The 23,511-nt window shown below is 38.5% G+C and overlaps 1 protein-coding gene across 1 annotated transcript in view; it reads left to right on the plus strand.

Annotated features, from left to right (window-relative positions):
• The window catches only part of DMD (dystrophin), a 2,123,521-nt gene that overhangs the window by 1,748,843 nt on the left and 351,167 nt on the right, over positions 1 to 23,511 (plus strand). Inside the window, exons 58-59 of the mRNA XM_060138437.1 lie at positions 16,799 to 16,919; positions 17,547 to 17,815. Of these exons, the coding sequence (XP_059994420.1) occupies positions 16,799 to 16,919; positions 17,547 to 17,815 (390 nt within the window). The remainder of the gene's footprint in view (positions 1 to 16,798; positions 16,920 to 17,546; positions 17,816 to 23,511) is intronic.

Consider the following 23,511-nt stretch of genomic DNA (forward strand, 5'->3'; position numbering starts at 1 on the left):
TTTATTTTGAAGTAATTACAGATTCACAGTAAGTTACAAAAATAGTACAGAGAGTCTCCCTACACATTCCACCCAGTTTCCTCTAACGGTTGCACCTAACATAACTATAGAACAATAATTATTGTCATTTTAACATGTAATTGACATAAAAATTTACATTTACAGTGGTTATAACACAACTCAGTTCAGGCTAGCCACATTTCCAGGGCTCAGATATGGCTAGTGGCTATTCTGTTGAACAGTGTAGTTCTACAGGTTTGATTGTATTCGGGTTGGCCTTTCTTCGGTCAGACTACTTCATAGATAGTAGTGTATTTTTCCGTCACCGGGAGGTACACAGTGTCTTGTTTTCTCTTGTGTGTGTGTGATTTTTGGCAGCTGTTAATGATCAATGCCTAGGGGTTGCAGTGTGATGATTGCCTATTTCTATCATTTCTTCTTCATTTATTAGCTGGAGTACTTCTATGAAAAGAAAACGTATACTCATCCACAATTTGGGTACCCAGGATATAGTTCGTCTAGGACAGGTGCGGTAAATGTTTCTACTTTACCAGTCTTCAGGATAACAACTTGCTCATTAGCATTCTCTAACAGCAATCAGTTGTTTCTTTTTTTTTTAACATCTTTATTGGAGTATAATTGCTTTACAATGGTGTGTTACTTTCTGCTTTATAACGAAGTGAATCAGTTATACATATATCTCCATATCTCTTCCCTCGTGCGTCTCCCTGCCTCCCACCCTCCCTATCCCACCCCTCTAGGTGGTCACAAAGCACCGAGCTGATCTCCCTGTGCTATGCGGTTGCTTCCCACTAGCTATCTATTTTACGTTTGGTAGTGTATATATGTCCATACCACTCTCTCGCTTTGTCACAGCTTACCCTTCCTCCTCCCCGTATCCTCAAGTCCATTCTGTAGTAGGTCTGCGTCTTTATTCCCGTCTTGCCCCTAGGTTCTTCATGACTTTTTTTTTTTTAGAGTCCATATATATGTGTTAGCATACGGTATTTGTTTTTCTCTTTCTGACTTACTTCCCTCTGTATGACAGACTCTAGGTCCATCCACCTCACTACAAATAACTCAATTTCATTTCTTTTTATGGCTGAGTAATATCCCATTGTATGTATGTGCCACATCTTCTTTATCCATTCATCTGTTGATGGACAGTTAGGTTGCTTCCATGTCCCGGCTATTGTAAATAGAGCTGCAATGAACATTGTGGTCCATGACTCTTTTTGAATTATGGTTTTCTCAGGATATATGCCCAGGAGTGGGATTGCTGGGTCGTATAGTAGTTCTGTTTTTAGTTTTTTAAGGAACCTCCGTACTGTTCTCCATAGTGGCTGTACCAATTTACATTCCCACCAACACTGCAAGAGGGTTCCCTTTTCTCCATACCCTCTCCAGCATTTATTGTTTGTAGATTTTTTGATGATGGCCATTCTGACCGGTGTGAGATGATATCTCATTGTAGTTTTGATTTGCATTTCTCTAATGATTAATGATGTTGAGCATCCTTTCATGTGTTTGTTGGCAATCTGTATATCTTCTCTGGAGAAATGTCTGTTTAGGTCTTCTGCCCATTTTTGGATTGGGTTGTTTGTTTTTTTGATATTGAGCTGTATGAGCTGCTTGTAAATTTTGGAGATTAATCCTTTGTCAGTTGCTTCATTTGCAAAGATTTTCTCCCATTCTGAAGGTTGTCTTTTCGTCTTGTTTATGGTTTCCTTTGCTGTGCAAAAGCTTTGAAGTTTCATTAGGTCCCATTTGTTTATTTTTGTTTTTATTTCCATTTCTCTAGGAGCTGGGTCAAAAAGGAAAGGATCTTGCTTGATTTATGTCAAAGAGTGCTCTTCCTGTTTTCTTCTAAGAGTTTGATAGTGTCTGGCCTTACATTTAGGTCTTTAGTGCTTTTTGAGTTTATTTTTGTGTATGGTGTTAGGGAGCGTTCTAATTTCATTCTTTTACGTGTAGCTGTCCAGTTTTCCCAGCTCCACTTATTGAAGAGGCTGTCTAATTGTTTCTTTCCTTTGTTTGTTTTTCATTATATTTTTGTCTCCTCTACTAGACTCAGAGTGAGGAAGGCAGAGATTTCGTCTTGCTGACCTCCAAGACCCTGGTACCTAGCAAAGTGTCTGCCATACGGTGGATATTGATAGGTGTTTTTTTGTTGTTGTTTTGTTTTGTTTTGTTTTGTTTTTTTTGTGGTACGCGGGCCTCTGACTGTTGTGGCCTCTCCCGTTGCGGAGCACAGGCTCCGGACGCGCAGGCTCAGCGGACATGGCTCACGGGCCCAGCCGCTCCGCAGCATGTGGGATCATCCCGGACCGGGGCATGAACCCGTGTCCCCTGCATCAGCAGGCAGACTCTCAACCACTGCGCCACCAGGGAAGCCCAAAATGGTGCCACTTTTATATGTTCAGCACTTAAAGGAAAGATATCTATGGAGACACAGCAAAAACTGGCATCTTGAAGAAAGGTCAAGGGTTTATATTATTCCAGAGAAGAGGATATAGGAGATGACAAAAAGGGAAGAGAACATGAGGGAAGACCCCAGAGTCTATAAAAAATTGCCAAGGAAACTGCCAGTTTCTCCTTTAGCCATTCCCCTTCATATAATTCAGAATATTAAGGTAGCTTTTGTGGTAGGGTGTGATATAATAGCTATAATTTTTAAAGTCTTCTAACTTTGAATAAATAGTGAAAACACTCCGGTGTATATGTGGAAGAGCATTCACTGAGAAGGATGGGTATTTTAAATAGAATGCATTATATGATATGGTGAAATGAGACAGAATTTCTACCAAAGGTGTAATTTTATTCTAGTTCCAGAAATCAAAGAAGATGAATCGTTGGGCAAGTGCACTAGGATTCAGGAGGCTGAGATTCTAGCCCCATTCATCTGTAAGTTAGATGGTGATTGCTACTTTGTTCTTCAGGTATAAGATGAGGAATTTGGTCTGCGTAGTTTTTCTACAGTCCCTTCTAGCCACCATTTTGTTATAAATACATTCTGTTATCAATACAGCCTCACTCTCCCATTATTGGCTTTGGTTGCCTGCTAACAGCAATAAAATGTTAGCACACATCATTCTCGGTCCTCTTACCAACCTCCAGCCTTCCAACGCTAACACATCACTGGGTCAGTTTACCTTTCTTGACTCTGTCTACTGTAGTCATTGCCACTGTTACAAGAGACCTTTTCTCCTCACTTTTCTGTATCTACTCTTAACACCCTACAGTGCAATCAACATTTCAATCAGAGTAATCTATGTAAAAATGTAAATTGAATTATGTCATTCCTTATCTTACCACTCTTCAGTGGCTTTTCAGTGCCCTTGGGAAACGACCAGAAATCCTCAGCAAGGACCCCAAAGTCCCATCTGGGTGGTCGGGCCCCAATTTGTTCTTTTCTCACTGCCCTTCCTCTTGCTCTCTTGATGCTAGCTGTACTGCCTTCTTTTACTTGTTTCCAGTTCTCTGTGTTCCTCTCTGGTGGGGCTTTGAACATGTTGATCCTCTGTCTGAAACCCTTTCTACCCAAACCTCCCCCCTCATAGTTTCCTGGCTCGTGTCTAATAATCCTTCACATCTTGGCTCAGGCATCAAGCTAGCTTTTCTCCAATGCCCACATTTGACCACATCTCCTTTTCTGTGCCTTCGTAACACCGTACTTTTCTTTCTATAATGTAATGTTCTTTGTCATCATGAATATGTGTGACTTTTTGATTAATGTCAACCACCTTCACTAAACCTTGGGCTTCTTGCTTTTGGGAAGAGGGTTGTCATTTTTATACCTAGCACCTTATAAAGTGTCAAGTACATGATAGACAATGAATAGATAAAGGAGCATAGGAATTAAGGAAAGAAGATAAGGAGGCAGGAAGGGAGGAAAACAACCAATGAACTAATCTTTTGTTCCTTCCTCTCTAGTCTACTGTGATCCAGGGCAGGGAAAGAAAGAATAAAGAGTAATGTTCCTTCCTCACTTGCATCTTTTTTTCTCTTTACTCCTAAGTAAGCATCTTTTCATAGTGTGTAAAGCTACTTTGATGCCCACTGTTTTTATTTGTGGTCTGGTCCAGTGTTTTCATGAAATTCTCTTTGTATCCTTAAGAAAAATCCTTGTCACACAACACTCCCTCGAAGAACATCATCACTCCTCAGTGTTGATGAGAGAACAATTTTGCACCCTGTTTACTCAGTTTTGTCACATTTATGCAGTAGCCCCTTTATAGTTGTAGTAGAGTTGCTGTCTAGTTAGTGATGCTCTCATTACCTGTGGACAAAAAGAACAAAGGAGAATCCTTGAAATTGGGTCTTTCTATCAGATCTTCAGAATCCAATTAGGAAGAGGTAAAGGAAACACAGTCATTGCAAAACTCTGTCAAGATCTAGTCTTGCACAGAGTTTGTATTTGTAGACTTTTGTTTTACTTTACCATGTTTCCAGGATTATAAACTGTCTTGCTCTTTATGGGTTTCTTGCTCCAAAGACTGTTTATATAAAATGTTTGGTATCAAGATGGCTCACTTTTTATTGTACCCTTGCTCCTCATGTATTTGGTGTGTCACTTTTTTAAAATCACCTGCCTACTATCTATTGTAAATTATTAATGTTGTTGCTTTTTATGGGAATACAAATCCCATTAAAATGTCAAAAGTGTAAATACTAAGTAAATATTTTTCACTTTTTTCTATAAATCAGAATGCTTGTAAAACAGGTCATTTATATTTTCTTAGTATATCATTGCAGATTAGTGATAAAGTTTTATAGCAAAATATCATATGTCTTGTACTCTTAAAGCAAAAATATACAGTCAATCTCAATTACTCTGCTGTAGGTAAAGTTATAAGACAGTCCACACAGGTAGTCGGGGACTGCAGTCTCACTCCCCAAAGCAGTTTTTTACACCCATGGGAGTGGATCTGTGTTCCCCAAACCAGCTGGGCACCATAACAACTGCAACTGGAATGGCTCTGAGGACTAATTAATAAAATAATGTTCCGTATGTGGTGAAGTATTCTAAATAATTAAAGCTCAAATGTGCCTTAGCAAATATAAACTGACCAATTTTTATATCTTTTGAATACATTATCCTGGCTTTTACGGTTCCTCATTACTTGCCTCACTAGACTGACTCGTTTTCAATGAAGTGTGTATTATCCTGGTCCAGATACATTTTTTAAACTGACTTCCTTTGTTTTACTTGAGCAGTCACTAAAGTGGTATTTATTACTTGTCTACTCCTGTGATTAACCTAGAGAGAGCTTTAAAGGAGCAGATCATAGTGGGGAATTTCTAAGGAGAACTGCGGTAAACCACGAGTTTATTTAATTCTCTTCATCCCACCCCAAATTTAAATGGAAATTAGGTCTTGATTATATGAACACTGTAGGTAATGACTTTTTGTTTGCATTTTTACTAATGAAAGTGTTTGTCATTCGGTTTTCATCTTTCAATTTAAAACTCTCTGTAATTCCTTCCCTAGAGACCATTAAGGACACCTTCAAAGCTTCCTGAGATTTTCTGGTTAAGATTTAGACGGACGTATTCAGTACATACATTATTAAAACAGTAGACAGAAAGCCATTATTGTGTGGATGCTGTTGACAAATGAAAAGTCTTGAATAAAGTAGTTAACTTATTCATTTGTCAGGTCATATATTATGCATGTTCAGTCTCCTCAGAAGTCACCACGAAGTGAGGGAGAGGTTCAGAAATTCAATAAAATTATCCTGAAATCACGTTGTAGATTATACATTTATTTAAGCTAATTCTGTTATCAATGCTGGCCTGCTTCCTTTGGGTACATTTTAGTATGTGTGTTAGCTTGATGAGTTCCCTCATCAAAGGAATCCTTCTATTTCCACAGAAATAGAAAATGTCTTTAGGTGCCATTTGTGAACGTTAAGATTCAAGTCAGCTCTGTGTTACCAAATAAATGCATTGTTCCCTATCACCTCTGAAAAACAACAACAAAAAAAGGTTGTGATACAGTGATTCATTCCAACATTCATTGGCCTAGCCTCTTGGAGTTTCTAAACAAGTTTGGTTCCCTTGCAAAGTTCACTGTTCGTTATCTACCTCTAAGATGTCTGCGTGACTAGGTTGGAGGAAATCGACGTCTTTGTGATCGATTCTTCATCACTAATGGAGTAAGCTACTTTCATATAAGTTTGGAATTTTATGCAGTCATATTTAGAAATGCTGAATAGAAAAGATTTTAAATTATTTTTAGAACTACATTTCTAGCCATTTGAGGAAGTCTTCTGAAAACTAGCTATATCATCAAAACTTGAGAACAGAGTCATCTAGGATTTGCTACTTTTGTTTAATGACTATAATAAGATAAACTATGAATAGTTTACAAATTGACTTCTCTACCACAGTCCTCTTTATAACCATGTGAAAATATTTTTGATATCTTGACAAATACTCTTAAAATAATATTTGTGTACTACTTTGCCTTTACAAAGCACTTTGACACACATTTGTTTAATTACAGATGAACCCCTGATCTTCTTATGTGTTCTTCCATTTCCCCCAAAAAATTATTTTAGGAAAAATTGTACCATAACTTGGACTTCTAGAATTCATTGAGTCTTTCAGTAATTATTTATTGAATGCCTACTCTATGCCAGGGGCTGAAGGTACAGTAGTGAAGAAAACGAGACTCTGCCCCCACAGACCTTCAAATTTTAATGAGGGAAACACACAGTAAGCCAATACATTAATATATAAAATCACGTCAGGGGAATTCCCTGGCGGTCCAGTGGTTAGGACTCTGTGCTCTCACTGCTGCGGCCCCGGGTTCGATCCCTGGCTGGGGAACTAAGATCCCACAAGCTGTGCCGCATGGCCATAAAAAAAAAAGAACTAAAAACAATAAAATAAAATCATGTCAGGTCAGTTCTGTGAAGAGAAAATGAACAAAATAAGGACAGAGAAAGACTGAGAGGTAGTGGCCTACCTAAAGAGATTATAGTTGATCGAAGGGCTGTGTGCGTGAGTGAGCCAAGCAAAGACCTTGAGTGAAGCATATTCTAGGCAGAAGGAGCAGCAAATGCAAAGGCCAAGATGTAAGAACAGGTTTGGGGTGCCCAAGGAATAGCAGGATGGGCTTAGTGGTAGGTTGTTGAGAGAGGCAAAGACCAGATAATGTGGTCTTTGCTGCCATAGTTTGGAGGTGGATTTTATTCTATGTGTATTGAGACATCACTGGAGAACCACAGACAGGAATGATGTGATCTGATTGATGTGTTCAGAAATGGACTCTGGCTGCTGTGTGAAGAAATGATGATAGGAGGAGCAAAACTGAAAGCAGGGAGAAAGTTAGGAGGGTGTTGAAGTCATTTAGGAAGGAGATAATGATGGCTTGGACTGGAATGGAAATGATAGGTATGATGAAAAATTATATGGCCCAAGGTAAAGTTTGAAGGTAGAGCTGATAGAACTTAAGATAGATGGGGTATGACTATGAGAGAAAGCAGAGATTCAGGGATGACTCTGAAGTCTGTGGTTTGAACAAATGGGGAAATGATGATGCCATTTATGGAAATAGGAAAGACTTCAAAATGATCATGGATGAGGGTGGGGTGTATGTGGAGAGAAACAGGAGTTCCATTTCTGGATTATGTTGATAGACAGAAACAAATGGCCTGATTCAGAAATTATTCACCGCTTACACTTGACAATGTCAAATTTTGGCCAAGCCTCTGGAGAATGGATATTAATTAATTTTTCACAGGATTTCCTGATAATCCATTTATCTGCACTATTGCTTCAGAAAGAATTTCCAAAATTTAGGGTTTAGGCTCAACGACCTAATACCTAATTCTCTAAATGACCCTAGGAGCAGATTGAATTTTCACCAGTGATTTTTCAGGGTGAGCTCAGAGTTTAACAACACTATTGTCTGTAGGAAGTGACTTCCCCAGTGGTTGTCGGAAGCAGCTCAACCTCAGGATTAAGAGTCAAACAGCTGTGCACGATGCTGCGTGGGCACTAACTATTCCTCCACGGTATCACAGATCTGCAAGCGGGCTGGACTCTCTGCTAGCCCATGCCCTTGATCTCAGAGAACACAACTTTTTGTTTAAAACACTTCCAAAAGATAAATCTCAACAGGAGCTTGTTAAACATATTTCCCCCCTTAGATACTCCAAAATGTTTTTTCATTCAGTAAAATTAGATATTTTTAAAAATAATTTCAGGCTTGAAATATGTCCATTTACTTTTTCAAACTTGCTTCAAATTGATTTAATCTCACGTATAAATTAATATTGTTGTTCATGTTGTTGACTGTCTGAAACAGTGCTTAGATGTACCTGAAACAATGGCTAGATGTGTCTGATACCATGATCCCTTATCGTCACTTTTCTTCAGAAGTAGAGTAAAAATAAGATAAACTTTTTTCATCTTGTCTAAAGATGATGATGTAGTCAAACTCATAGAAGCAGAGAGTAGAGAGGTGGTTGCAAGGGCCTGGGGAGAGGGGGAAATGTGGAGTTGTTCAACAAGTATAAACTTTCAGTTATGCAAAATGAGTAAGTTCGTGAGGTCTACTGTGCGACCCAGTGCCTGTAGGTAACAGTATTGTATCATGCACTTAAAACTTTGTTAAGTGGGTAGATCTCATGTTACGTGTTCTTAGCACAATAAAAAAAAAAGATGATTATGACCTTTTCTTTATAGCCCATATGTCCCATTTTCATAGCTTCTCTAATACCAACTATGTCGAATGAATATTAAGTGAACCCTTTGTCTTTCTGGGTTTTTTTGTTGCCACTTCTGGCAAATGTCCTTCTTCCTAAAATCCCTATGAATTTGTCTTAGATTCTTAGAGGCAAAATTTCTGGTACTCCAGTTAACCACATTTGGATCTTGCCTTTTTCCATGATCTTGGTTTCAAATTAATTGAGCAATGTTTGTCCCTAAATCAGCAGTTAGTCATTAAAATATTTCTGACGTGCTTGAGACTCAATCAATACGGTGGCTCTTAAAATGAGGAAGGTCATTATGGCGAGAGAACGATTTCAGCAACGTTCTTATCAGAAGTAAAAACAATATAGGAGGCATACAGATAAGGTAGAAATAATATGGAAACTAGAATGATAATATAGGATGACAAAACTAAAATACCGATCAATTTGTGGAAATGACTGTGTTACTGTCCTTGTCCTATGCGCACTCAGTAACCATTTATTGAGATCACTTTAACCGCCGTTGGATCACTTTATTTTTTTTCTTTCGTTTTTAAAAAATTTTTATTGGGGGTATAATTGATTTACAATGGTGTGTTAGTTTCTGCTGTACAGCAAAGTGAATCAGTTATACATATACGTGTATCTACCCTTTTTTAGATTCTTTTTCCATATATGTCATTACAGAGTATTGAGTAGAGTTCCCTGTGCCCTGTACTGTACAGTAGATTCTTATTAGTTATCTATTGTATATATAGTAGTGCGTATGTGTCAGTCCCAATTTTCCAATTTAGAGTCTGTCTGTTCTCTCATCTCCTAGCTAATGCAGGCTAGAGGAAAAGCCCAACCAGCAGTTCAATAATGGAGCTTCCGAAAGTATGGACGTGAACATCTCTAGAGAAGAAATCACTAGGATTATGAAGGCAGGGTTAATAGGGCCTCCTCTTGAGGAGAATCCACCTAGTGACTCAAAGATTACTCTCGGCTTTGGATCTGGAACATAAGAGTAGACCCAGAAAAACATCTCTCCGTTTTCCCCAATAGACAGCATTCATTTTTTTCTCTCTCTTAATTCACGAAACCAGGCTTCCACCCTCGAGCACCGACTGCATCTAAATCCAGCTGGCCTCCATATAACACACTCTGGTTTTCTACCTGGGTGTTCTGTTATTTATTCAACAGTATTTATTGATTACTATATGCCAAGCTATGGCTATAATTCTTAATATTAGTAATGAAAGACTATCTCAAACTGCCACCATGTAACAGGCCTGTGGCCAATTAATGATCCAAACGTGTTGATCATGGAATTTTAGAACTGGATGTTAGAACTTAGGTAAGGCACTTAGCGAACCTCTACATTTTACAAATGAGGATGGGAAGGCTCAGAGAGATTTTATGACTTCTCTTAGATCATGCAACCAGGTTTTGGCCCGGCCCAGACTTGAACTTCTGGTGTCCTGCTACTCAGGACAGTGCTCTTTTCACCACTTCAGTCTGCCTCTCAGGATGGTCCTGTAAAGTTCTGCTAATAAATGTGGAGATAACGTATAGTCATTCCTTCAGATTTCTGGTCCAAATGACACAGATATAGACTTGCCACTTCAGTGGGAATATAGGTAAAATTCAGCTCCGGGGAAACTATACACTGTACATGGTTGAAAGAGATCTGTTTTGAAAGGTAAGGGCTTTAACTTACATCCTTAGTTATAGGACCACTGTCTCTAGGTGAAAGCAACATAGCTTCTCTCTCTCTGATGTCTGTACCTGTGCCCAGACTTCTCTTCCTGCTCCTCTCTTCTCTGAGGTATCTCAAGCAAGTCAGTATCTCACCCTTCATCCCCTCTATACATGGTTCTGAGCTACTATTTATGTATTATTAGGTATTTTTGGTAATAGTCACCCTAATTTTTTTTTCCACAAGTAGGACAGACAGAAAAAAAAAAAGAAGAATCACTGACTTGGTTCTTTATCACTTTCAGGTTTTTTATTTCTGATCTGCTTCATAGCCATTAGGATTTTCCACCTTTGTGGCTTCCAAATTTTTTGTAATTCAGAGAACTTTTATTTTTTTGTTCTTACTCACTTTCAGCCTGGCTTAAAATGAATGAACAGTGACTTGGTTCTTCTCTGTTACTTTCAGCGTTTTTAAGTTTCTCATTTGCTTCATGGTCATTAGGATTTTCCACTTATGTGTCTTCCACATTTTTTATAATTCAGGAAACTTGAAGTTCTTTGCTCTTACTCAGTTTCAGCCTGGCTTAAGACAGGGTTTGGATTCTAAGTGACTAACGAACTGATGGCCTTAGGTAAATCCTAACTTATCTGTACTTTACTTTGCATTGGTAAGACATTAATTGAATAAAAATATGCTTTTATACAAACATACCTACTCAGTCAAACTGTTGACTCCTTAAGGACAAAGATTAGGTCCCTTCATCTGTACTACCTTATATATAATAGATTCAAAATAAAGTTTTGTGAATGAATGAATGAATCAGCAAGCAGTGAAGTCACCCAGTTGGTTAGTATTTGTGATGTATAAATACTATCCATCAGACAGTGTAACCTTCACGATAAAATGGATTGACCTTGGGTTTGCTGCTACTGTAATTCTGTAGTGCACGATTCAAATCAGCTACTTTCGTGAACCTTAAGAAGCTGAAGGAAAATTATCAGTTTAGTATGCCTAACTTTTTCTCATTTGTGAGATAGAATATTATTTTCTTTTCACTGAGGTACTCTGCGTCTTTAGTAGTTCCTTCGAATTCTTCCACATCACTATTTCAGAGCCTTGGGCCTGGCTGTCTTAAAAAGGGAAAAAAGAAGGTATGGGGGGAAAAGATGGGTTTTAAAGAAAATAACTTCGTCTGTTCAAAAGATTCAAGAAGTAAATATCTTAACATTTGAATACTGACATCGAATTAGGGTAAAGATACACTCTGTATGTGTATGGGAGAAGGGCTTTATATCTGATAGCTTTTTCACATCAGCACATGAATGAACCAACCTATCTGATTTAAAATATTAATTATAATCTATGAGACAAAAATCATTATTGTATATGAGTATGTATTTTCCCCAGTGTCATTCAAATAGACTTTTTTTGAGAAACAAGCCACTTATCAAAGAGTTAAGGCTCTTGACGTTGAATGTTGTCATTGTTTAAAAATGGCTCCATTTTCCTTTTAAAACGCGGTGAAATGTTATAACATTCAGTGTATGGTAAGTTGATCAGATATTGAAAAATCTATTTTTCATTATTTTAATGCAACATCTTCATGGGGTTTTTTACTGTTGTCTTGTTGTTATTATTTTTACTACATAAGCCTCCCTCTTTTAAACTCCGTGCTACAAGGACCAACGATATCCATTGCCTACAACAGAGTCTGGTACATAGGAGGGGCTCAAAATTTATTACATGAATAAATGGAAGAGGACCTTTCATATAACCGTGTTTAACATGACGTTCCTATTTATAGTTTTTTTCTCCCTTTTTTTCTGGGGTTTTTACAGTTGTTTTATGTGTGTGTTTAGTCTAAATCTTAAATTCTGAAGATACAGTCACTTAACCCTGTCTTCCATCTACTTTCTTTTCTTAATTTCTGGCAACGATGTGAAAATAATGGTGCTTATGTCTTTGTAACGACAGAACTTCCTTTGTCTTTTCTTTAGATTCATCTTAATCCTCAGTGACTCATATTTAAGAAATGAACTGTGCAGCTGTGGTGGAGCTAAGCCCTTGGCAACAACTCGAGGGGCAAACAAGTGGTCTCTCACAATGGATGGGTGGTCCTTAGCCTTGAATTATTTGCTGTTCGGTTTTAACAGTGGAATTGCATCATCAAACAGTGTCTTGAACTTTTTCAGTTTGATGGGACCTTTAAGATCCATTTCCTTATTTGACGGACTTTGCTCCAATAATTATCTCCACTTTCCCCCGAGGTCTTTAATATATTCTTCTCTGCTATGGTGACCAACTGTCCTGGTTTGCCTGATGCTGTCCTGGTTTCAGCATTGAAAGTTCCGTGTCCTTAGTACCTGGCAAACAAGGATGGTTGCTTATCCATCTTTCAGTCTGTGTTCAAACCATTCCCATCCTAAAAAGAACGTATCTCTCTTTGCCTTGCGGTCCTCTGTGTCCTGTCCTCCTCTTTCCCCTGAAATGTTATCATTTGAAATGCCTCCTCCTTCTCTCACTTACTCCTCAACTAAACCTGTTTCCAAGGCTACTGCCCTCCGCTGAAATGGCTCTCACCGAGTCTGACGAACACTTCTCAGTGCTCATCTTGCTTTACTTCTGTGTCATGATTGGACACTCTTGGTCACTTATTCCTCTCAAACTCTCACTCTCTCTCCATTACTTTTACATTCCTTATTTCCCCCAGTCTTCACACCTATCCAATCCTTTTCAGCCTTTCATTGGATCCAGTTCCTCTGTCTGCTCATTACATTTGTATCTGTGTTCTCCAGAATTTTCTTTTCCTCTCACTCCACTGAGCAATCTCATCTACTTACGTAATTTTAATCCTTGCCTGTATGCATAATCGTAGGCACTCAGTGGATATTAGCGTAGTGAGTGAATGACTCCTACATCTCATTTCTTCTCCCTAAACATTGGATTCGAAACTTGTTTCCTGCTGGAAAGAATGTTACGTCTCCAAGCTGAGCATATCACATCCTCTTATTCTGTTCCCCATACAGACCCCCCTCATAGGAGCCTGGGATTTTAATATTCACCTTTATTAATTTTATGCTAAATGTGCACATGAGGTGTTCTGGATCAGAGACAGATGTCCTTGACTTACTTTACAGTAAATATCATCACTACCTTCCACCCTCTGTTCAAACCTTACCCCTAAGGAGACGTGGTGAGATCTGATGAAAATTTTCTCACATGAGTGGCTGGGTGGGTGCTCCATAGGAAAGTAACCAGGAAAAAATGATTTTTCTCTGCTTATAAAGGAGAAATAAGCAATTGTCGTCTTCTCCCCCGAAAGGGTGTCCTTGGAAACGTGATGGGCCTGAGTCCCAACTCCAACTTCTCTAGGAGCCAGCTAGCCCCATGCATCTCAGGTTTTACAACCTAGAAATGTCTCCAAGGTCTTGGCTTTATATTTTCGAAATGTAAATACCTACAGAGATAGCTACTCCAGTCTTTCTGACAACTTGGAGCTTAACCTAGGAAACTACTCCGGGCTATAACCATTTGGCCCTCTGGATCAGAGAAATTAACTAGACAAATGACTACAGATCTAATTCCCATAGTATGGGAAGGTGTTCACGAGGCTAGAACTTTTTATAGGTGTACTGAGAAATCCAGGAGAGTTTATTTCCTCACTTTTAGTTTAATTGCACCCAGCGTTCACTCCTTTACTCAGCCTAGAAACTAGGAGTCATCCTTGCTCCTCCCCTTCTCTTCTCCAGCATCTATTCGGTTACCAAATTCCCACATCTCTACTCTCTAAACATTTCCTTACTCTGTCTGTCTCTTTTTTTGCCCTGGTACCATTGCCCTGGTTCAGATCCTCATAATCTTTCGCTGAATTCTTGCAATTGCCTCCTGTTTTCTCTGATTCCATTTCTGTCCTTCTCAAATACATACTCTGTACTAATGTCAGAGAAATCTATTTGAAACGCACACATGCCCATGCCACTCCCCTGCTTACATCCCTTCAAAGGCTCCTGATTACCTATGAGACAGCACCTAGACTTCTTAGCAGGGTATATATATATATGGTCATAGGTTGAGGTTCAAATCCTGACTTAAAGGTCTAATACAGTTTAAGATAACAGTACCCTGCTTCATTTCTGGATATGTCTTCTCCTTGTACTTTATCTTCTAGAAACACTAGCCTACTTGAGATAATTGCACATGCAGCACTGAATTAGCCCTCTGTCTTTGCACCTGCATTTTCGTCCTCTTCCTCTAACCTGCTTTTCCCTGGCTAACTCATCATGTTCATGCTTTAGAATTCTTCTTGAATACTATCTTCTCCAAGAAGCCTTTCCCAATTTCCTTTCCCATATTATGCAAGCCTCTAGCACTTTCCACATTGTGTTGAAATTATTTACATGTTCGACTCTTCCACTATTTACTATACGTTCCTACACAAGAAGGGTTGTTTTGCATTCAACTTTGCATTTCTGGTCTTTAGTCTAACCACTGACACATAGTAGTTCAATAAAGGGAGCCATTATTATTTTTATAATTAGTAATATCAGTATCAGCTTCCTATTGTCAAGTCCAAATGGAGAGACAAAGTAAAATAATAATTTCCTTGAAGCTAGAAAAATTAGGTGTTTGAAAAAATACAGGAATACAAGAAATGTATACACATATACATTCACGCGTGTGTGAGTGCACACACACGGGCACAAACACAGAGATTACAAATGAAATATTAGAGGGAAAATCAGCCTTACATGTAAGCAAAGTAAATAGCCCACCTACTCTGTATGATTTCAAGGGTGCAAGAATATCCTACTATACAGAAATTACATCCCTCTCCACAGGCTGAATCCTAATATTCCACTTAACGAATTTCATTATTTTGGCTCAAAAACCTTGCCTCTCTCTACTAAACTGTAAATAACTTGGAAGGTGAATCATTTTGCAAAGTATCAGACTCAGGATTCCTTTGAATGGTGAACACCATTAGGATTTTATTTATAAATGTGTCCTACATTCCACTTCTAGAGCACTCCTGTGACATGATACATCTGAAGTTTAAAGGAGACACTGCTAAGTTTTCTCCCAGTAACAGAGCACGGTTTAAATTCAATAGGCCACATGACTAAAAATAGGATAGAATTGAAAAAAGATATGAATAATTAAGCCCTAGATCAGGGCAATTATTATTACTGTTGTTTTTGCACTGGTCTTTTAGCATTTATGTGATATTTAATACTTTAATTAACATCTTCCCTTCTGAGATTGCCGAATCTGGGTCACTAACTATCTTCAGTGGTTTCAGAATATCTGTTATTTATCCTAGCCTCTCAGGATGTCTCACAACCCTTAGCACTTGGTTATATATGAACTTTATTGTTTTCTTTGTTTCTAGTGTGTTAGTTTTCTCCCTTCTTTTGGTTCAGAAACTTCTTGAAGGCAGAAAGTGTGCATTTTGCTTTTCTTTTAATCCCCTGTATTAAAGAAGATTACAGATTAGAGATTAAAATTGATAACTAATTTAGATGACCTCAAAACACCTGTTCTAGGCTCACTCTTTTATAGAAACTTGTTCCCACAATTTCTACCTTCAGTATACCTCAAAACATTTCTCCTGTTTTCAAAGAAGTCACAATGGAAAATGTAATGGGTATTTTTCAAAAGCGTTGAGTTTTTACTTAGTTTTTTATTAGTTTATTCATTATTAGTTTTTATCAGTTTCTATTAACACATCATTATGTTCATTGTCAGACATTTCGACAGAATTAACTGGTGATTATGAATTAGATCGGTTGTGTTCTTTTGGCTGTGTGTAAGTTTCATTAGCCCTGCTAGGCTCTTTTTTTTTTTTTTTTTTTTTGGTCTTCATTGCTGCATGTGGGCTTCTCATTGTGGTGGCTTCTCTTGTTGCAAAGCATGGGCTCTAGTCACGTGGGCTTCAGTAGTTGTGGCACATGGGCTCAGTAGTTGTGGCACATGGGCTTAGTTGCTCCGCGGCATGTGGGATCTTCCCGGACCAGAGCTCGAACCCGTGTCCCCTGCATTGGCAGGCAGATTCTTAACCACTGTGCCACGAGGGAAGCCCCCGCTAGGGTTTTGCAATATATATCTTACAACTTCAGCTCCAGATTTCCAGTTTGGTATTCAAGTTATATAAATAAATCACTCATCTTAATTAAAGGACGTTAACATATCTTGAAAACTCCCCTATCCTCTCCAGAATAGTTTTACAAACACAGTGTTTTCCTAATTAAAAGAAAGATCTGTCGAGCCTTCTTTATCATTTTATGACTGTCAGTTTATAAATAAAGGAGATAGAAATTGACCTGGGAATTTCGTAACCAAGTTCTGAGCACCCAGGATTAATTTTGAGAAGAATGCCACAAGCCACATAAGCATTTCTTTTCATCTCATTTCACAGGCCTTCAAGAGGGAATTGAAAACGAAAGAACCTGTAATCATGAGTACTCTCGAGACTGTACGAATATTTCTGACAGAGCAGCCTTTGGAAGGACTAGAGAAACTCTACCAGGAGCCCAGAGGTAATTGAATGTGGAACTGTAATAACATATTGATAGAAGGATCAGTGGTGACAGAGTGACCCATCCATTCTTGCTGGCAGTGTCTGGATAGCTCTCATCTTTTCTAGGTTAAATAGAATCAATTCAAATTAAACCTTGATGTTGAAAAAGAAAAAGGAATTATAAAGCAGCATGCATAAATCTGTTTGCACATTCATACATAAACATTGAAAGAGATTAGCGATCAATTATTGAAACATTTAGAAAATAAGAAACAAAAGAGATAATCTGTGAGGAGGAAATTTATTGTCACAAAGACTGCAAGCTAATTTTCAATTTAAGAGCCTGCCTGAAGTAAATTAGAGCTTGTGGTGTGCATCCTAACGTTTTTCTACTCAATAGCTTAAATGAATCTTGGATTATCTGATTGATATAAAGTAGAACAGATTCACTCAGGAAGACACGACTTCAGATGTGCTAAACTATATCAAAATGTATGCCACAGTATAAAAGAGCCATTAATCAGTAGGTTGGCCTCTTATTAAAGTGTACTCTTTCTTTTTTCCAGCGTGACCTTTTGAACAATGTTTTCTTTTTTTTAACACGAAAATGAATGTGGTCTAAAACCTTGTTGTCTTACTAATTTAGAGCTGCCTCCTGAGGAGAAAGCCCAGAATGTCACACGGCTCCTACGAAAGCAGGCTGAGGAGGTCAACACTGAGTGGGAAAAATTGAACCTGCACTCAGCTGACTGGCAGAGAAAAATAGATGAGGCCCTCGAAAGACTCCAGGAACTTCAGGAGGCAACGGATGAGCTGGAGCTCAAACTGCGCCAAGCCGAAGTGATCAAGGGATCGTGGCAGCCCGTGGGCGATCTCCTCATCGACTCCCTCCAAGATCACCTCGAGAAAGTCAAGGTACCATCTACTGCTTGGCTTCAGGGCCCTTTGAGAGATTCAAAACAGGTTCTAATCTGAACTCATTTGCAGTATTTTCTTCTCACCAAGTTAAAAATAGGGCCCTTAAACATTCGAAATCTTTCACAAATTCAAAGTCTTCCGGCACATGGTATTTCCTCTAAGAGAAGATAGTGATCTAATCATGTCTGTCTTCAGTAATACAAAATGAAATATTAAGTTACAGGGCAAAAAAAATCATTTTGATTTTGCTATCAGGGAGTTAACTTAGGTGTACTAAAAGTGTCTGATTTACATGTGCATGTGTGTGTGTATTTGTGGTTCTTAGTATCAGAGTAGGGAAAACTACAACATTTAATCAGGAGCCAGGAGTCCAGGTGTGGGCCTTTTTGCTAACTGAATTATGTGCCTTGGGTGAGTTACAGTACTGTGAGCTGAGACCAGTAATGCTGCCCTTCCCTGAGAAGGCAATGCGTACAATAGAATTTTGAGTTGGATTAGCCCACTGCAGATACTAGGAAATATCACTCTATATTTGCAATACTGTCCATGAGACCAAAATTAAATTCCTTTATGGCACAAAGATGATAAATGTATTTATAAAGAAAAAAATATACATATTTAGGAGGATCCTTTTGAAAACCAGCAACTTGAAACATCTTTTGTCTATTTATCTAGTGTCAAAACTAACCAAAGTCCTCCAAAATCCAAATGCAGAAGTGAAATCCTCACCTGCATTTGGCATGTTTACCAGCCCCCTCATTCTGGAAGGTCTCTTCTCCCTTGGCTTTCATGACACTGTCTCGTCCACATTCTTCTTCTTCCTTTATCTTCCTCAGTTCTGAAACTCTACCCCACCCTTCAGATGTTGGTACGCCCAAGTTTCTGACCCTAGCTCAGTTCGCTTTTTATTCTATAAATCCCTTAGCTCAGTTCTCTTCTTAAGGTATAAATGCTCCCAGTTTGAAATGGCATGGATGGTGACAAATCTAAATTCCTAGTCTGAATCTCTCTTCTGATCTGCTAACCCATATGCCATTAGGATTGAAATGCAACCGTTCTGACAGCAAGTCCGTTTGTCCTCCTTTACCCATTCCCCTACCGATATCCCTTTTTACCTGCCCTTTCTTCTGTGTTTCCTATTTCAGTTACTGGATCATAATCCAACAAGTTGCTCAGGCTAGAAACTTGAGGTCCATCCTTAAATCCTTCTGCGTTTTCATTGACTGCACTTGATTGCTCATTTTACCTCAGAATATCTCCTTTATATTTTCTTTCCTCTTTTCAGCCAACGTCCTGTTCTAGCCCGCAGCGCCTGTATACAGCCAGGTTGTTTTATTATACACCCTTAAATCCCATTCCCCAGCCAGTGCAGCTGGCATATCACAAACACTGCATTTTAAGTATTTGGTTAGTGAATGAATGAATGCACCGTTTCTTTATTGATATTTCTGTATTTCCATTCTTTCCCAACTCTAATCCAAACCCTTTGCAGGGAGCTGCCTGCCTGACGACGAAGTCCAGTGAACGCAGAGGGCAGGTGGCCCCGTTTCCTCCTAGCCCTGGCTTAAATTTCTGACTGTTGCTCCTGTCCTCTAGGCCATTCAGGACACACTGACCACACCCCCCTTTACACAAATATGCCATCTGTTTTCATAACTCTCTGCCTTTGCATATGTTCTTCTCTCTGCTTGGATCAGCCCACCTTATCTGCCTGGTGAACTTCCACTCAGCCCTCAAGGCCCAACTCAGAGGGCATCTGCCCTTAGAGTTTTCCCTGTCTTCCACCCCCAACTCCCGCCAAGCAGGAGGAACTGCCCTTCATTCAGTGCTTTCATAGGTCACCACACATGCTTACCTTGTCACACTTAAACTTCACATGTATTGTGGCAAGTCACTTCTGTATTTTTTTTCTTCCATAGAAAGTGAGGTTCCTAAGAGCAAGGATCATGCTGTACGTCTTTGAATTCACAGTTCCTAGCACAGTGCCAGCAACATATAAGGAATCCAGTTCAGCTTCTTTTTATTCCTTCACTCAGCAGTTGTTTGTGAGCTACTATAAAATGTGCTATACGTGTAGTTATAAATGAAACAGACTCGGTCTTTGTCCTCATGAAGCCTACAGTCTAGTGTTGAATTGAAAAGCTCTTCATTATAATAGTAGGTGAAGATTTAAAAGGAGATGAAAAATTTGACTATAACTTCCAAAATATCTTCACCGACATTCTATGACCCCACGTCTAATACTTAAAGCAATGGTTAACATTTCTGTGTACATAAAAATTAATGTTTTGAAATGTATTACCTATTTAGCATTAAAGATACTGAATTTTGTCCAAAAATATAGGAACTAAATTCTGAAAAACTTTCCCCCAAATGGCAAATAAAAGCATGTCCCAAAGGAAGTAAATTAGTTAATAAGTCAAGTGGCTGAATGTCTAGGCTTGAGAGCAGACATAAAGGCTGCATTCTGAGCCATATCTGTCACACAGGAGCATTAGCAGGATAATGAATATGGATGGAGAATGTATACAGCGTGACTTAATAACAGAAACTAACAAAAAGCAGAACAGCTCAAATATCAGCTGGTCCTTACCCAACCCTATTTGCAGTCTTCTTTTCAGTTCCCCTCTCTCATCTGTTCTTGATCCTAAGACGAATTTCATTTCCCATATACCCTAATTGGTAAGACCTCATTCTGATCCCAATAATAACAAAACATATGGACATTAAACGTTTGTTTAAAAAGAGCTTATGGGACTTCCCCGGTGGTCCAGTGGTTAAGACTCTGCCTTCCAGGGCACGGGGCACGAGTTCCATCCCTGGTCGGAGACCTAAGATCCCACATACTGCGGGGTGCGACCAAAATTAAAAAAAAAAAATATATATGTGTGTACTGGTCATAATAGATTATTTTGGTTTCTGAACCAGTATTGTACAAATATTTTATGCATATCTTAAAACTATAGATTATATGAATTCATATATATTTATTTCCCTTCAGTAGTTCCTCTTCATTTTGCAATGGGAATGAAAACCCATCTTTTTTCTGTTGCATCTCAGTGGTACCAGATTTGAAACTCTGAAACTTTCGTGTTGGTGGTTTACAAGGAGTGAACTCTATTAACTAAAACTTACTTTGAAAAGAAGAAGAAGAGTACCGAAAACCACTATTCCCATTTTTCTACTCAGCAGTTTAAGCCCTCAGAGGCTCCACGCTGTAGGGAACTCCAAACGGATAGCTAGGCAGGTAGCCAGAAGAATATTTTATATACCCGTCTCAGTTTGTTTTCATCACCCCAGTGACTGTCTCATAATATCCACCTCCATTCGGATCTCATTTGTTAAAGAAGTTGTTATTTAAGTAACTGTGGAATGTGTGTTTCTGTGGGATTTAGCATTACCTCATTTCATTAGCAAATGCGGCTTTTGGGTTTGGAGAATGGCTAAAACAACTAAGTCCTGGGACACTGTGGATATGGCGTGATTACTAGTAATCATCTTTAGGACAGTGTACATAAATCAAGAGAAAGGAACATAATGTTAATATTGACTATTCAGCTCACTAAGAGCATCTCACCCTTCCAAATATAGCTTCATAGGAATAACCACTAGAATAAAATTTAAATTTTAAATGCCTCTTTATTTTTAAAATTCATGATTCATACTGCTTATCAAATATTTTAAGGGCAGAATCATGATTTCTCACTTTACTGGAAATAACACCAGTGCTTATGTGACTATACAAATGTTCTTACTTTCCTTGTAGTAATGGGGAATGAGAATAACTCCTGGAATCACTAAGTGTTCTACATAGATCTATAAGTGGACCATATGTAGCTTTTAATAAAGTAGAACAACTTTTGCAACTAAAGTCTACATATGACATTTTTGTTCTTAAGAACAATTCCTGTGTGAAAAAGTTCATGGGAGTTGTTGTTTTCCCCAGTTGTCTCTTTGTCCTAATCTACCATGGTTTTTTAACACAGATTGCTACATCATTCTTAAGCCGGAAACATTTCACTGCCCTTAGTTTGCCAGTTGACTTGAAACACAGTTTTTCACACACCATGATTAGGCTATCCCAGGCTGCCATCTTGGGATATGCAAATTGGTCACATCTATGTAGTTATGCATTTTACGTTTTTGTTTTGTTTTTTAATCAGACTTGCAACTTACATTTTTTACTAAGAAAAGTCAAGGACAGGGACTCTGTGAGTTTTTCCTTAAAGTTCTTACAACAAAATATTTTAATTAGACCTTTTTGGAATTATAATTGAGAATAATGTAGTGATGTGTGTAGTAGAAGAGGAACTATGATGATGAAGCCGCCATGCCATCCTGACTGACTTTATGTTCAAACGTTCACATCTAAAAATGTAAGAAGAGGGCTTCCCTGGTGGCGCAGTGGTTGAGAGTCCGCCTGCCGATGCAGGGGACACGGGTTCGTGCCCCGGTCCGGGAGGATCCCACTTGCCGCGGAGCGGCTGGGCCCGTGAGCCATGGCCGCTGAGCCTGCGCGTCCGGAGCCTGTGCTCCGCAACGGGAGAGGCCACAGCAGTGAGAGGCCCGCGTACCGCCAAAAAAAATTAAAAATTAAAAAAAATAACAATGTAAGCAGAAAACTGGCAAATGCTTCTCTTCAGACTACCTGTGGCTTGGTTTATCTGAGAAATTTGTCAAAGAAATGCTATCTCAGAATTTGACATTGAGAAAAGCAAGTATGTTTCCTCCTGATAGGGAATGTGAAATGTGATGTCACATATTAGAATTTCATATTCACCTTCGGAAGCCGGAAGCTTTCAGCCATGTTCACGTAACTATATCTTCCCTTACGGTTTTTCTCATCTTAACCCTGGTTCTAATATGTTATTATTATTTTATCAATTTTGTTACATTTGTCATTTATATGAGTTGACCTTAAATCCTTTCTTATATATGAGTTTTATAGAGAAAGTTCATAATCCTTTCTTACAGAGATAGGGGATGCATGGTCAGACAGAACCATCACAGAGCAGCCCTTAAAATGATTCAAAATACGTAAGCTCTCCCCACTCTGAATAAAGGATCGATATCTCCACAAGGAATAAGGTGTACTACCTGTAGTAGGAAAAGGAAAGCTTAGTAGTATTTTGTTAATCGTTATTGGCTACAAATGAATTGCTCTGTGGAGGCTTTTGTTATCGTTTTTATACGAATGCTGTGTGTGCTATGTAAGCCTTTGATGGAGAAGAAAACGCAAACAAAAAAGATATAATCCTTTATAAATCTGGGTTAAAAATGGAACTGATGCCTGTCCTATGGAGTAACTAGGGTTTTATCTAGTTTTCAAAGCACACAATTGTGATTTTTTAAAGCATAGGATTTGGCCTTTAATATCTGGGAATATATCTATAAGAAGGCATATTATAGTAACTCTCACTTACATACTTCAAAAGTATAGTATTTATTTTTTAATAGAATGGTCATTGTTGGCCTAACTAGAGCTTAGAAACTAAAGTAGGAATTAATCATCTTAAATTTCCTAACCATATTATTTGTCCGATGTAAAACTAAGTGTAAGTTAGTGTTGCCAGGAGAGCTTATTACTTAGCTGCCATGTATTCGCTCTCATTTCCTGCTTTGTTTAGAAAGTCAAAGGCAAGTTACTTAGGGTAGCAATGTCAAATCACGTTCCTTACCCAAGGCATCTGACT

Source organism: Lagenorhynchus albirostris, chromosome X (assembly GCF_949774975.1).
Source record: "Lagenorhynchus albirostris chromosome X, mLagAlb1.1, whole genome shotgun sequence".
NCBI lineage: Eukaryota > Metazoa > Chordata > Mammalia > Artiodactyla > Delphinidae > Lagenorhynchus > Lagenorhynchus albirostris.